The sequence below is a fragment of the Zosterops lateralis genome (genome assembly GCF_965231275.1).
Source record: "Zosterops lateralis genome assembly, chromosome: 2".
NCBI classification, from domain to species: domain Eukaryota; kingdom Metazoa; phylum Chordata; class Aves; order Passeriformes; family Zosteropidae; genus Zosterops; species Zosterops lateralis.
The window spans coordinates 102,027,616-102,044,313 of record NC_139763.1 but is presented as its reverse complement, the minus strand read 5'-3'; the positions used below and the strand labels follow the sequence as shown (position 1 = coordinate 102,044,313).

General features: G+C 42.2%; 1 protein-coding gene across 4 annotated transcripts in view; it reads right to left on the bottom strand.

The window, feature by feature from the left end:
• Positions 1-12,326: 12,326 nt before the first annotated feature.
• APP (amyloid beta precursor protein) overlaps positions 12,327-16,698 on the bottom strand; it is a 192,377-nt gene continuing 188,005 nt past the window's right edge. For all 4 annotated transcript variants that reach the window (XM_083855358.1, XM_083855357.1, XM_083855356.1 and 1 more), the window contains one exon: positions 12,327-13,565. In XM_083855358.1, the coding sequence (XP_083711484.1) occupies positions 13,464-13,565 (102 nt within the window). In that variant the 3' untranslated portion in view covers positions 12,327-13,463. The remainder of the gene's footprint in view (positions 13,566-16,698) is intronic.

Below are 16,698 nucleotides of genomic sequence, written 5' to 3'. Positions count from 1 at the left end.
ACTGCTACCACCACCCTAATTAACAGGGTGTCAGGTTATATTCTGACTCTATCTTTTGTACTATTGCATTTATTTATTTTATTTTATTTTATTTTATTTTATTTTACTTTACTTTTCCCCCACTCCTATTAAATTGTATTTCTGACTTAGAATCTCTCATTGGTTTTGCTTTCAAACCAGCAGATGTGGGTGTGAGCAGTGAAAAAAGAATTTTGGGTTTTTCTTAAGTAAAGTGATAGGTAGCACTGACAAGATGGATTTGCTTGAATTCCAAAAGGGAAAAGACAGAAATGGAGTAACAGACAAAAAAGGAATAACAAAGGTCCAATATGGCTTCTACCCCCACCTCCTATGCCTATGGGGGTGCTACCCATAGCAGGTGTGTATGATCTTCCTGGTGGTGAGTACAGTGGCCAACCTGGTCTTGTCCTTCATTTCCTTCATCATCCTCTTTTTTGCTAATTTCCAGTTAAATCACATTTCTCTGCTATTTCTGAGGTACTTTCCAATCAACAGACATTAGTGGTTCCCATCCACAAAGTAAGATAATTATAATAGTACAAATCACATGCTAATGCCAGTACGTTAGGACCCCCTGACTAATACAGCCCTGATATTCCTAACTGGAGCAGAAATCTATACCCAGAGAGATATTGGAGGTTTCTCCAATAAAATAAAACTTGCCCAGACAGTACTTGAAACCAGCTTTGAACTTGGCCTTATTTTCCAGTTGTCTGTGATCCTTGGAACATTCCTTGGACTGTTTGGGTTATCTCAGTTCCTTACCTTCCAGTCCTCATTTAAGAGTCACTTTTGTGTCACCCGGTTTAGATGTTATGGTCCATTCCTTAGGTCCTTCTACAGGTCTACAGGTTCTTTGATTCTGCTGGCGTGGGTCCATCCTCTTTCCCTGGTTTGGATCGAAGCTTCAGTTGTCAGTAGTACCTGGAAAGGACCTTCCCATTATGGAGTTAAAGATTGTCCTTTCCATGTTTTAACCAATAACCATACTCGCAGGCGAATGTTATGGATCTTAAAATCTAACGGTGTGGTTTGAGGGATTAGCCCTTTTAACTGTGTATTTTCTAGGGTTTGTGCAATTGTGACGACATATTTTCTAACACTCGCTTTCCCTTCTTCATAAGTAGTGGTTTCATGTTGGGTGGTCAAGCAGGGCAATCCAAACGTCATTTCATAGGGTGATGCTCCTAGGTCTGATCTGATCCGGACTCTCAGTAGTGCCAGAGGGAAACACTTTAGCCATGACATCTGGGTTTCAATCATCAGTTTAGTTAGAGTCCTTTTTAAAGTTTGGTTCATTCTTTCTACCTGGCCTGAATGCCGTGGGTGCCACGGGGTATGTAATTCTCATTCTATTCTCAGGGCTTGAGTTATTTGTTGTAAGACTCTGTAAAATGTGTTCCTCTATCTATCTTGTTAACCATTCCATACTTGGGAATAATTTTGTTCCGAAAGTGTTTTACATACCACATTAGCTGTAGCTCTAGCAGCTGGGACAGCCTCTACCCAATGAGTTAAATAGTCTATTATTACAAGTAAAAACTTCCATCTCTGCACTTGGGGAAGTTCACTAAGATCCACTTGGATGCTTTGAAATGGTGGCATAGCTACTTCACAACCTCCTGGTGTTGTTTTTCTTATAACCTTTTTATTTAGCTTTTGTCAAGTTATACATATTTCAGTTACTTGCTTTGCTAATCCAAAGATCCCAATGTACCCATAATTCCTTAAAAGGTGATCACACAAGCCTTTGAGTACTCTGATGAGACTTCTGATGTATGTCTTCTAACATTTTCCTAGTAAAGGGCTTATTAAATAATTGCCTCCCATCAGGGAGTTTCCGTTTTCCAGATCAATCTCGCTCTCCCCCTGTCTTACTTAATTCTTTTTCTTCTGTTTCATTAAATTTTGCAATTTACAATTCTTCCTTGCTTGCAGTCAAAATTAACATAACCCTCTCACTCCCATTTTCAGCTGCATCTCTAGCCTCTTGGTCTGCCAAATTATTCCCTCTTATGTATGAGGTCATTCCCTTTTGGTGTCCTCTAATACCTACTGCAGCTATTTCTTTGTGCAATTTTAATGTTCCTAAAACTTCTAGAATGAGTGCCTCATGAATCTACCCTCTTTTTGAGCCCTTCCTCCCAAATTTTTCCAAAAATGTGCACTACCCCAAAGGCATATTTTGAATCAGTGTACATGGTTCCTTTCTTATGTGCTAAATATTCTCTTTAGAGCATGTAATTCGCAAGATTAAGAAATTACCTTCAAATTACCAAACTGAAGGTAATTTCCCTTTTTCAATGCTTTGCACATTTTTCCCATTGACTAAAGCATATCCTGACATCCTGTGATGGTTTCAGGTCGAAACCAGGTGGAAACACCAATTTGTGTATTGGTTTCAAGTTCACCTATTTCTGTATCCAAGTCATGGCACCCATTAGTGTAGTGGTTTGAGTGCCCACTAGAACTATTTACCCTTTTTCTGCTGTGAGAGAGGATTAGAGGAAAAGCAAAGCAGATTCAAAACCTAAAAGGGTATAAAGACAGGTTTACTAACAAAACTACAAGAGAGAAAAAAATTAATAAGAATAAAACCTTCAGAATGCTTCCCCTCTTCCCCACAAACTCCTTTCTTTATCTTTGACAACGTGGAGAGACAAAACTTAGACTTGAGATTGGTTACCACCTCTAAAATCATCTTTCATCAGTCCTCTCAGAGAGAGAAACCTCTTTTGGTCTGCCATGAAAACTTCTCCACAACAAAGAACAGTTCTCTTGTGGCTTTTTAATTCTCACAAAAGCAGCTGCCTGGAAATCTTCATTGGTGATGTCCCCCCAGTATCATGCAGCCTTCCCACAGCTGCATAATGGGACACGTAAACTCACAGGGTACCACTTTAAAGATGAATGGTTCAAAAGCAAAGTTTTCTTCATCTCTAGGAACAGAGATATTTTCTCTTTCTGGAGGTAGATCTTTATCTTATCTCTCTCTCTCTGCTTCCCTTACTTTTATAGTGTCACTGCTTACATTACACCCCTTTGGAATAGTAACTACACAAGTTCTCTCTTCCTCAGTGTCGTGGTTTGAAAGCAAAACAAGTGAGAGGCTCCAAGTCAGAAATACAATTTATTAAGAAGAAAGGTAAAAAGGTAAAAAGGTAAAATAGTAAAATAAAATAAAATAAAATAAAATAAAATAAAATAAAATATACAAAAGATCACTGACAGAGTCAGAATACAACCTGAGCAGGGTGGTGGAAGCAGTCCAGGTGAGATGCTCTTCCTGAAGCAGTGATCCTGAAGAAAGGTCTGGGAGCTCTGGTCCTCTGGGAATCCAGTGAGTAAGGGCTCCCTGTGCTGTCCCAAATCCCAGATTATACCCAGGTGAGAATGCTTGGCTCCTCCCCCTGGGTGGAGCATCTCACAATGGGATGATGAGTGTGAAGTGGGTCCTTGATGGCCCATTAAACAGAGATAACTCCTGGAGGGAGTTACCTGTGACTCATGGGCCAGGCATTGATGGGCCATTAGCAGAAGATAGCACAAAGGCAGGGGCCTGGGAAGAACACTGCCCCACTTGGTTTAACAGTTCATCAAGATGGTGATAGAATAAATACTTTGTGTACATCCTACACTGCAACCCAGGGCACCCAGTATCAACTATAAATTCTAATGCCTCTCCCTAAGGGCCTCCTTTTAAAGTTATCAAGGGCTCTAGATGGTATTTATCCTCCATGAAATAGAACTCCTGACATCCCTAGTCTGCTAATTCTTCTGAGTATTTCTCTTTGAATACTTCCAGGTCCTTGTTCCAGCATGGGCAATCTCTCTTACACTGTCCCTCTTTTCCACAATAAAACCAGACATTTCTAGTTTGCTTCCGAGACCTTGATCATAGAGAGGGCCTGTTTCTTCCCCTTTCCTTATCTTTAGGATCCAAATATCTGCGAATAGTACCTGGGGGTTGTGGATTCCTCGAGGGGTTACTTTGTTGCATGGTGGCTACCATAATTTTAGCTTTTACCTTGGCTTTTTCTTCATCCCTTTGCACATAAAATTTTTGGGCTTCTTTCAGTAATTCATTTAACCCCTTATGTTGCCATTCCTCAATCTTTTCCAACATTTTCCTAATATCTGGCCAGGCACGGGTGACAAAGTGAACCTTTAATAGGGCTTGTCCTGCTATACTACTACTGGAGTACTGTCACCTTTTTCCAGAGCCTCTCTAGCCATTCAGTTGGAGTTTCTTCCTTTCCTTGCTGCCCATCAAAAGCTTTGCTAATATTTTGCCCTTGGGGTGGTGCATCTTCTATAGCTTTGATTTTGAGATTACAATAATCATTCATATTTCCTCGTCCTGCTGCATCATTGTGATTCCAATTAGGAGATTCTATTGGCATTTTCTGGTCCCCTGGTGGGCTCTGTTGATTTTGTCTTTCCCCAATTCTCATTCTGGCAGCTCTTATCATCTGCCTCTCCTTTGGGAAAATATAATGCCCATTATTGACTGCATTTCTTCCCAAGTAAAAATATTTGGGCCAAAAAATGGGTCTAATTGTTCAGCTAAACCTATGGGATTTTCTAATAACTCCTTAATTTTCTTTTTAAAATTTCTGACTTCTGAAGAGGCCAAAGCAGCATTTACAAATCCTATCCCCCCTTAGGTCCTTCCCATAGACACTTCCCTTAAAGGAAATAAGCTGACTTCTTGATCTCTTTCCAAATCAGACCAGCCTATCTGTTCCTCAATCATGGCCTTAGGAAAGACCTTTTTCCCTTGCTGTGAGGTGGTGGCAGGGAAAGACTTATCACGTGGCCCTCAAGTTTTTCCTGAACTTCCCCATGTATTTTGGTATGGTCCCACACCAGTGGGAGGGGGAGCTATTTGAGCAGCAGGGGCCACTGGAGCAGTGGGAGGGGATGGAGGTGGTAATGCCTCTAGTAGTTCCCACATCTTTTCCTTCTTTTCTTCTGCTTGCTCTGTCTCTGAGGCTTCTTATACCTGACGTTTACCCCTTGGGACCAAATTTCTTCTGTCCAGCAGGCGGCATATTCACTTTCCTTGGGATCAAGAGGTTCTTTTGCATTTACAAGTATGTTTAAAAATTGACAAATCGAACCCTCAGAAGACTCCTATCTAGGCAAATAGACATGATCGGATCTTATTTCCTTTTTCACCCATTCTACCATGAAATACCAAATAATTTTGACTTTATCTTTTCCTTTTGTACATGGATTACTATCCCAGTTAAGTAACTTAATTCCTAGGAGACTGTTCTGGGGTATATCTGCCAGCACCTTTTTGCTCCCCTTCTTCCTCGAACCTGACTTGCTTGTTCCTTGTCCCATCTTCCTTGGACCTTACCTGCTCATCCCTGATCTCTATTCTTTTGCTCTAGTTCACTCTCCTGGCAGCTTGGACACCACCCCTCCTCACAGTTTTTCCCACACTAAGCACAGAAAATCTTTCCTCTCCAGCAACACAATCCACCTCCTTTCACAACAAGGCTGAACTTCAAACGGAAAATTGACATAACCTACAATCACTCTGCCCCTTTCCAGGCTCTCCATCACTGGGTCACAGAAGGCAGCCAGAGCCCCACAGCCATCCCACACTTGCCCTGTCTCCACAACATGTCTCACCCTCTCTCACTCCCTCCACAATAATAACAGATTAACTATGGGTGATTGAGAGACAGGGACATTCTGAGTTCTGATCAGAAGCCAAATTTACTGAGCATACAAGGTGTTTATATAGGGTTTTTCTTGTATGGCACTTATATAGGGTTCTGTTTTTGGTAAGAATTACTCATTGGTTATACATTTTTTATGACATCAGTTACTTGGTAATCATGACAAAGTTTCACAACATATTTCTTGGTCACTTCTACCCCAGGGAGCCTTTATCTGTGTCTGTCTCTCCCATGGTTTCTACTCAATCAGGCCTAAGATACCAGGCTCCTTTATCATGCCCATTATACTCTCTGTTCCATTCCCCATAAATAACACCACCGCAATAAGGTGCCTTTGTTTTCAAATCACTTACTAACCTTCACCCATGGGTATTACTCATCAAATTTTAAAATGCTCTAATTTGGGGTATATGATCAAAATCTCAAAGGTTATTGGCCAACCCCAGATGCTCTTGGATATAGGATCTTTAGGATATTTTCCTAACCTTCAAATCCACACTTCTTGTCTGGAGGAATTTTCCTAGCCTTCAATTCTACACATCCCCCCTGGAGGGATCTTCCTCGCCTTCCTGGACCCCAACCCTCAATCTGGCAACCTTTTTGAAACTGGGGACCCTTACTTTTGTCCCCTGTTTCCTAGTGGACTGCCTAGGAAATTGCTCCCTCTCCTGTCTCTATATTAGGGGTCCAACCTCTCCCTGGGACCCAGTCCCAGATACCCTGGGGAATCACTCAGTCTTTGCCTTTTGCTTTGTCTCTTTGTTGGCTAGTCTCTGCACAGATATGGAACCACAGCTAGAAAGACTGCACTGGCTTTGCAGATCTGGACTGTCCACGTGTCTCACACACACCAGCCAGTCCCCCATACACCATCCTCACACAGTACTTACAGTCCTTTTTCCTGTCCAGGTCTCTGTGCACAAGAATTGTGGGCCAGTTACTGCAGGTTTTTAGGGAGCCTTTACCTTCCCCCTTTCTTTCGCTTTATGAGTCCCTTTTTGTCCACAGGGTGTCAGCCTGCAATTGCCAATGAGATTAGAATAAGCCAACTGAGCCACCAAAATCAGCAGGACGTGCCTCTCACTTGAAATCTCCTAAGGCCATGGAGACAAGGCATCCATCCTGGACATGTGTCCAATTGGGATTAATGAAGCCCACTACTCTGTTAAAATTTAAAGAGAATTTAATAAGGGACAATAGGAGACAAAGTCAATAAAGCAAAAGAAACAGCACTGGGTGCTTAGCTGAAGCTAGAGGCACACCAGTGAACACAGCAACACCCCTTATATACCCTGGGTATTACATCAGCCAACTCCATATTCATAAATGGTCATAAATATTCAAGCATTTTAATATAGTTCATCCTCCATCCCAACTTTCTGGAGCATGTGCAATGGTCTTAGCTGTAGTAATTTGTTACTTTTCAATACATTCAAGAGGTTTAGATTCCTTCATTGGTTAAATGTTAACATTACAACAACTCTTCACCAACACCGGTATTACAATACAACATTCACATTAAAAGAACTCTAAACTTTAGCAAAACTAGTCTTACAAAGGTCAACATTATAAAACACATAGTATTCACTATAACAATTGCAAAAGTGAAAGCTGCAATATATTTATCACAGGTTTGGGGTTTTTTCCTTCTCAAAGGACTCTAAAAGTCAAATTAAGACTCCAGAGCTCAGTTGCCTTCCAGGCAGGGACTGCTGCTGGCCATAGCTTGAGTTTGCTCTTATCTCTGTGCAGTAGCTGGAGAAATGCAGAGCTTTCTTCATAAAAGGTTTTTAGAGAAGCATATGGGGCAAATAGGATTTTGCCTGTTTCTTTCAAGCCCTCACATCCTAATTAAATGGAAAAAAAAATCCTGTGCTTGAAACACACCCCAGAGCTATATCTGGAAGTAGTGCTTAGGCACAGTAAGACGGACTCAGGGTGGGACTCAAAATAACCATAATTTCCACAAACTGTTTTGGACCAGCAGCAATGTCACAGTTATTTCAAGTATTTGCTTCCTGCAGGTACTGGTCAGCCCCTGCTGATCTGTGTCTGCCCTGTGCCAGCTAGTTTTCTTCCTCTGTCTCTCTCTTTCATTTATTTATTAACTAGTAGCATTTTAAAAGTCCAATTGTTTTGGTTTTGGAGACAAATTTCCAGAGAAAAGGCTCTGGAATGAGAGTTTCCTCTAAAGAGAAAAGAGCTTCAATAACTCCCTCCCTTTTCTTCTGCCAGTGAGAAATAGATACCAGTGGGTAAAAGTGAAGGAAAAAAAAAAAGAAGAAAAAAAAAAGTACATTTATTAAAAACAACCCCCCAAAAAAGGGTGTGTGGGGGGGTGGGGGGTGGTGTCATGTGCCTGCAATGTACAGAAAAGGATTGAATAAATGCTAGATATGAACTCCCAGAACTTACTCTCCATGCCCCCCTCCCCCCGCCCCAGCAGAAGAAAAATAAACCCTCAAAAAATGCCCAGGGAAGAAAAATACATGGGCTGACCGTGTGGCCTGGAAAACACAATGGCAACTGGTCCCTTCTGTCTCTGGGAAGGGGAAGAGGAGTTCACGTAGCAGCCTGGAGCAAAGCAGATGGGAAACGTTAAATTTCTGGTGTGGGTATTCTCCTACAGCAGCCAGAGTTGGTGGATTTTAATGTCGTGTTGGTTCAGCCCCTCCTAGGTCTCAGGTTCAGGGCGGTCCCATTGGCTCCCTGGATGGGCCAAAAAGAGAAACAAGCCAAGCCAAAAATAGTTCAAGGGAACAAAAAACACTAAAAGCTGCTGGGAGGATTCCCAGTACAGCCTCCAGGCTAGGGGAAGGAAGGGAAAAAACTTCTTGCTTTAAGCAAACAAAAAACCCAATCCAACAAAAGTAACAATGCAGCGTCCCTGGTCCACACTGTCTGGAGCACACTTGGAGAGAGAGAGGTTCAATAGAGCCCACGCTCAGCGTTCCCAAGCTCCAGCCACACCTCCTGGTTCATCTTAAAGATACCACAACCATTTCTGGGCATAAAGCAGTTGATTAGGGAATAAAGTATCATCAGAAAATCATCCCAGGACACCAATCACCCTTTGACCTAGGTGGTATCCTATCTGAAATTTTTCAAAGCTGTGGATGCATTTCTCCTTAGAGAAAATGATCTTCCTTAGAGAAACTAGGTTACAAACACAGAGCCACTGAGTGGTCAGGGTTGGAAGGGATCTCTGGAGACCATCCAGTCCAACCTCCCTGCCCAGGCAGGGCCACCTTGAGCACATGACACAAGAATGTGTTCAGATGGGTTTGGAATACCTCCAGAGAGGGAGAACCCAGGACCTCCCTGGTCAGCCTGTTTCAGTGCTCTGCCACTTTCCATGGAAAGAAGCTCCCCCTCGTGTTGAGGTGGATCTTCTTGTGTTTTAGTTTATAGCCATTACTCTTCATCCTGTCACTGAGCACCACTGAAAATTCTGCCACTGTCCTCCTGAAAACCTCCTCTGAGGTATCTTTATGTACTGATGAGATCCCCTCTCAGTCTTCTCCAGACTAAACAGGCCCAGCTCCTGTGGTGTCTCCTCACAACAGATGCTGAAGACCATACATGGGAGTCACTAGTTAGGGAGACTTGCTTTCTAATTCAGTGTCCAAATTCAGCTCTAACTAAGAATCCTATTAAAGCCAGAATATTTCATTACTTCAATATAAATCGCAATACTTCTATTTGGAACCTTGAAAGATTTTGCTGTGTAGTCAGCCAAATAAATTTCCCAGGACTGTAGAAAGCTGTAGGGAATATTCAGTGCTTGCTTTTTGTAAGAAGGAAGAGGAATAGATAATTGTTGGAAAGCAATGAGAGAGAACAGCCATTGTAGCCTGACTTAATTGAGCCACTCATTTTCAAGTGATGGAAGAAGTGCAGAGAAATACAATCACACAGTGTTATTTGTAGCCTGTTCTTATATATCATTAGGGTGTTTTCATGCACCCTGCCTGGAGGCACTTTAACAGGCAGCTTGCCTACTGCCCACAAAATCCATTAGTTTAAACAATAAAAATGAGCCATTTGGCTACACAATGAAGGCCCTAAAATTACTTTGTTAAGCACAGACACAATGAGGATGGAGACTTTGGAGCTGTGCAAAGACCACAAGAGACCTAGAGGAAAATACAGCTGTTGCAAGGTGTTGTCTGCAAAGGTAACACAAAGCCTTGGTTTGCTTCTCCTAGATCACCATCAGAGAAACAGCATCATCAAGATTGGAAAATGCCCTCAAGATCATCTAGTACAACTGTCAACCCAGCACCAGCACAATCACCCCTAAACCATATCCCCAGACTTTGGTTCTCCAATTGGATTTGGAAGCAGATACTGAATGCAGAACATGGCACATTTTTCAGGGTGGCACCAATACTATATGCCTGAAAATATCTGAAGCTTCGCCTTGCACCCTGTACTCATTAACCTGAGTGAGCCAATGCAAGCCAGCCAAAGCAAGATCACCAGCATACCCCAAGGGCTGAGGAGGCTTGGGCTGGCCCTCATCCCCACCTGGAACCACTCTTGCTTGCTAGGCACCACACTCACCAATTCTGCTGATGAACCTGCAGTGCAAACACTCTCTAACCATGTTCTCTTGAAAGAGATTGTCTAGAAAACTTCACCCATTTAATACATCAACTCAACAGACAGGGATATTTTATTTATTCCCCCACCCCTCCAAGAGTAATTTCCTCAGGGCTGGGGAACAGCATTTTGTTTCCAGCCCACAGCTGCATGCAGTGGCCCTGCCTGGTTTACTGCTGAAGAGAGTGATACCCCCACTCAGAAGCAAGGTGTTCAGCTACTCTCCTCTGTCTTCTTTTCCACTTCATGAGCCTGACAAAGTATTTTTATTCATACCTAATATAATCTTTCCACAATAAGGAGCTCGCATGGCTAGAGGTGGGCAAGATGCTGCCACTATTACCTGGGAACATCAGCTTCCAGAGTTGGAGCAGTTGTGGGAGCATTTCTCTTGAAGTTCTGGGAACCTTGTTCATGCCTTGTGCTTTCCATGCATGTCACGGTGTGCATTTATTGCCTTTCTTTCAGGAGAGTGTGTATGGAGGGAATCATAAAAGCTGATCACCTAATCATAAAACAGCAATTTATTAACAGCTTGTGCACAAGTAGCAAGAGCAACACCAGGATCTCACTGCACACATAACCCCCACACCAGGAGACTTGATTGTCTGGGAATTGGTGTTCAAAGGAATTGCATTTTTCTATAACTGGGATTGCATGGGATTAAGGTATTATAAATGGTATTTGCTCTAAAGGCCAGTGGCTTTCTGTATCTTATGGATTACTCTAGCTTGCTCTAAAAGGAATTTTGATAATCCCTCTCTAATGAGACTGGGCTAAATTGAATTACATCCTGCCTTCCCCTGAAGTGGGATCTTCTTCTATGATACTGGACATGCGCACAGAAGACAGTCTTATGTATTTCTCTCTTGGTGATATGTGTGACCTATATAACAACATCTACAAAAACAGACACAAACTTAAACCTAATATTTGTAAAGGAAAAGATTTTTTTTTTTTTTTGAGCAGTTTGGGGCCTGAAAGCCTCTGCTCATTATCACACATTATTCTGGCCCAACCAGTTCAGTTTTAAAACTGGAGAAGGTAAATCCTCTGGGGGTATTTTTAAAGTTTTTGTAGCACACTGGTACTCCAGGGCCTGCAAGTAACACCAATCACTTCCAGTGCTCTGATCCCTTGAGATGAATTCCCTTGACACAGTAGGGAAGAGCAAAGGGAATAAACTCGTGGTTGGTAACAGGCAATGGGGAGCTCTGCAACTTTTCCCACTACTGGTTCAGAGTAGTAGGTGCCACCTCATTATCCTCAATCTCCACAGATGGCTTCCAAAACTCCCTTACCTGCTTATTCCCTCACTGATGGAACATCTCTCCTGGCCAGCATGGCTGTGTTCCAGACCAGCAGGTGAATTACCTGATCAGGTGAGGTTTCTGTAGAGAAACAGTAATTCACTTTCTTTTTCACAAATGCGCACCTCCAGTTTTATTCCGGAACCATTTCCAAGTTCAAACAGTGGAGTCCTTATTTTGGTCTGGTACAAAAGCCATCTCGAAGATCCCCAGGTCCACTCATCCACTGTGGTCTCATGTGTCTTGGCAGTTGTCCTGTGTTGTTGCTGTGCACTCTCTGTGCCACACGAGTGCTCCCAGAGGGCCAGGAGCTGAAGGAAGCTCTGACAATGGAGAGAACATGCTGGCCTAGGGGTTATGTATCCCAGCTCACCAATGGCTTTGTCCTCTTCCTGCAGAAAAAAAATCCTAGTGCTGCTGTCCTACCCTTCCTGGGCACTCGCCATGAGGCAGCAGAACCAGGCTGGATGCAGACTGGGAGGCTCCTCCTTGCCTTCACCAATATAGTACAGTGCAAGGCATGGACCTTGCCCAGAAATCCAGCAGAGGTGCAGGGAGCAGAAGGAAGAGCTTGCTGGTAAATCACTCCAGGGGATGGCCAGGAAAGTGGGATGTTGGTTAGTCATCCACGTCGTGCTCCTCTGCGCAAGGAAGAGTGGCTGGTAGGCACAGAAACGCACTACTACAACAGAGCTCCTCCAGGAATGTATTTATTTACTGTAAAACACTGTTATACAAACTGAAAGTAAAAGAAAAGGAAAAAAGAAAGACATCTCAGAGGGGTAGCTGTGCCAGAGATGGCACTCCCCACTTTCCGCCCTCTCTCACTGTTGCCTTCTTTCTGCTCTGGTCCAGCTGTCAGTGCCACAATCTGTAGAATCCCAACTCTCAGTGTAAACACCTATGTATTCTGTTTAAATGGCTTTCAGAACTCTTTGTTTTCTGCCTCCAAAGAAAACTCTTGCCCACACATTCTTTTCTTAATTTATTTATGTAACACAGTGTAGAAAGCTATCAATTCATAAGCAATGGCTCTGTACAATCATCCTGCAGAGGACCCCCGTTAATTTTGGCCAGCAGGCACTTCTTCCCCCAGAAGTGCTCACAATTAACAAGGACTCTTTTTAATAATTTCTTTTAAGATCAAAAAGATACATGGAAAAGAAAATAAAGTTTACCTTTCAATGCCTAAAGTGTGCACATAAAACAGGCACAAAGAAACCAATGTGTATTCTCATGATTTCTACATCACTAATACAGCAGGAGCAACAATCCCTACAATAAAATGCAGCTGCAGAGGAAAGGAATTTCAATAATTCATCTGAAATACTTTTAAAAAATGTCGGTTTACTTTAAAATGCATAGTGATCAGAAAAAAATGCTCAGCAAAGAGAAGCAGCTAAACCCCACAGACACAGAAAGCATCCCCCATCAATTCTTAAAGCATGTTTCAACTAGGACTTAATTTTTGTCACAAATCACAAGAATAAGATACAACTGGCTAAGGAGCTACATGATAAATAATTGGGAAAGAGAATCTATCCATGCACTAGTTAAATACAGCTAACCTCTTTACAGTACACAAAAAACATTCATTAATAATGCAGTGTAAAGACTGAAATGTAAAGAGAAAGAGAGAGAAAATACATTACTGATTTTATTAATTCAAGTTCAGGCATCTACTTGTGTTACAGCACAGCTGTCAAAAGGCGAGAATGAGTAAATAATAAAGCAGAGTGTTTTTCTTTCTTTCCACATTACTCTATAACTGAACACCAATGGGCAGTGAAGCAATTATTCTTCTGTCCAACTCATGAGCTGTTATGGTGTCCTAGTTCTGCATCTGTTCAAAGAACTTGTATGTGGGATTTTCGTAGCCATTTTGCTGCATCTTGGAAAGGTGGCGCTCCTCTGGTGTCACTGCAGCATCCACCTGTGAGGAGAGGGGAAAACTGGGGTCACATTCCTGCTTAGGTCACAGCATACCCCACTTTACAGACATTCAATGTACTTTGTACCCTGTGTGCTTGGGGAGAAAGCATCCTCTGGCTCACTTTCTGAGTAGAAGATGATAATGCACCAAGAACAGCTCCACAACTCATTTTATTGCTGCTATTTTATTTAGGACTTCAAAACCAGCTGACCAAAGCCAGCAATACCAGCTTAGGAATTTGTTGTCTGGCTCGGGAAGCAAAGACTCACACAGAACTCCTCTACCTCCAAGGTCGAGTTTGGTTCACTTTAGTGATAAAAGCTTGACATGTCTGCACTGGTTTAAGTATTTATACTTAACAAAAATTGACCTTTCTTGATTACTTGGAAGACTGGCACAAAGCTCAGTTTTGACTTCTCCACTGAGTACCTGCATCTCCACAGATTATTTTCATCCTTCACTGAACATTACAATAATATCAAACTCCATCAAATTAGATCCTCTAAATCTTAATTAGGTATTTTACCTCTGCTGTATGAGCTCAATAGTTGTGTATCCAAAAGCTACCAAATCCTGGCTACCTTGCTAAGCACCTATGAAAACAGTCTGGTTGTCAGTTATTTCATTTGCTACCTGATGTCTCCAGTGTTTGACAGCTCCTAAAAGCAAAGGTAAAAAGTGAATTTTACGGTGTCTAAAATCAGGAAGGTGCCTAAAACTCTACTGTTAAATATTAGGTATGAGCCTTTTCCTGTGGATTCCTGTAAGCAGTGACCTCTTGGGAATACAGCAAGTCACCTTCAGCAACAAACTAGCCTTTATGATAAAGGAAAGTGTATTCTCTCAAGAAACCCTAACTTAATCTCTCTAACCTTTTAATAAAAATGCAAAGGAGAAGTATTGATGTCTGATACTAATTTTAAATCTACTCTGCAATAATGGAAATATCTCAGCCTAGTGAGGAGAGAAGATGTTGGTAAGTTGTTGCCTGATACCCTGGAGAAAGACTGAAGGTATATTCTTCCCATGCTTGGGAGTAACACAGGCTGTTCAGCTTATTTTTGCAGCTGTTCTTTCATTGCAGCAGGTTACAACACAGTACTGACCACCTTTCCCAGAGTCCCACCAGAAAATGGCTCCTCTCAGAGCCACCTCCACTTTTTCTGCTCTTTTATTTGCTATTAAAGAAATGGTTCTCTGTGTGGCACATATATTTGATTACTCAGATGAACCGCTTACTTCAAATCAGATCCGTTTTCATATCTCTGCCCCTTTTTATGTCCTGACTCTCACACTGCATTTTAAATCAACACTGTATCTCCCATCAGATGTGTTTTTCTTACAAAATAATTATACATTTTTGTGCAATATCCAACTTAATCGCTCTCTATATATGTATTGCTCACAAGCTATTGTGAAACCCTTCACCGCTGGGAGCCCTGAGACTTTCAGCACCCCTTGACTCCTGTGGGCAAGGAACAGGATGCCAGGCAGAAAGGATCACTGGGCTGCACTGACACTGTGCTCCTTGCGTTTCAAATTCTGCAAAATAACTTAGACTTTTAACAGGCTTTCTTTTTCTTTCTTTTAAAATTACATTTGCATGCAGCACTTCTCTTATGCAACAATTCCCAAATTCACTTATTTATTCAACTCCTGTGACATGTTTTTAGGTAGCAAGATCATGCTTAGAGGTCACTCTTGCTTTATCTCCCTTGTTTGAGAAGTTAGAGGGAAGAGGGAATAGTTTTTTCCTTTCCCCAGCCTCTCCCCCTCCAAAAGTGACAACCTTTTTCTTCTGAAGGATGCAAGCTTCCCCTGGCCAGCCCATGTGTATGCCAAGTGCTCAGCTTGGCTGTCAACAATGATTTTGATCCATCAAGGACAGAAGGACCCCATGGAATTTCACAGCCTGTCTCCTCTTCAACCTCCGACTCCCAAATCCCAAGACACCCTGCACAGCCATGTGCTCAGCCATGTGTACAGCTGTGTGCTTGCATTTTAAAGAAGGGTCTCCACCAGCTGCTCTGTATTCCCTACACTGGATGTAGGGCTGGGGAAGGATGGGGGGAGGCCCCTACCTCAGAGCACTCACTTTTGCCACTATGCCAGGGGCTGGGCTGCTTTCTGCTGCTTTACCTGTCCTTTCTGGGGGCTGCCAACTTCTCCCTCCACAAAAATACACCATCTAGATCCATATGCAGTGACTCCTTGACTGGCAACCCCTCCATGCTATTGCTGTTCACTTGTTTTGCCAGCAGTTTAACAGCAGTAGAGCCTAACAAACCCATTCCATACAGATTTTGTACAAATGTGCCGAAGGCCTAATCCCCACCCTAAGGACTCGTGAATTTAGTAGCATTAACACCATTCTGCTGCTGCTGAAGTTGTCATGAACATGGCTGAGAAGGCAAGAACAAAGCAGGAACATGGCAAATTTTGATGCAGCCTTCTCAGCACTTACAGAAAATAAGAATAAAAGCAGGTGCAGAGGAAAAACCATCCTTCTGTTCACTCCTGAAGAGGCCCTGGTTAACCTAGTTATCCCTGGTTCCTCTACATTCTATCACCACTATCTCAGAGCAGCCAGTGCTTCTTCAAATCATGAAGGGAGAGTCTCATAACTAATCCTACAAACAGCTTCTCTTCTAGCATAAAATTAGAACTCCATATGAAGCTCTGGCATTTACAGACCATTGCAGGGTTTCATATGTGTCAATACCTGTGTGAGAGCATTTTCATTACTAGGAGGCTCTCCTACTAGGGTGAGATGCAAAGAAGGGGGATGCCAAAATACATGCTGGACTTCTGTCTTTAATCTCCAAACAATACTGTACTGAACTCTGTCACTTATTTTAGTTTAAGTTTCTCACTTAGCTTTTCTTATTCATGAATGAAAACGTGGTAAGTACACAGCATAACCTGCTTGTGAGAAAGAAATGGAGTGAGAGACCACCATAAATTATAAAGGAATCAAGAAAACTGCAAGGCAGAAGAGACCAAAGAATTGATGAGACACTTAGAAGAAAATCAAGGAGGTGAAAGTCATTAGGAAAAAAAAAGGAAGGACAGTAAAAAGATTTTAAATGAATTTTTTTTAAAAAAATTAATGCCTTTGCATAATTTTACAGTA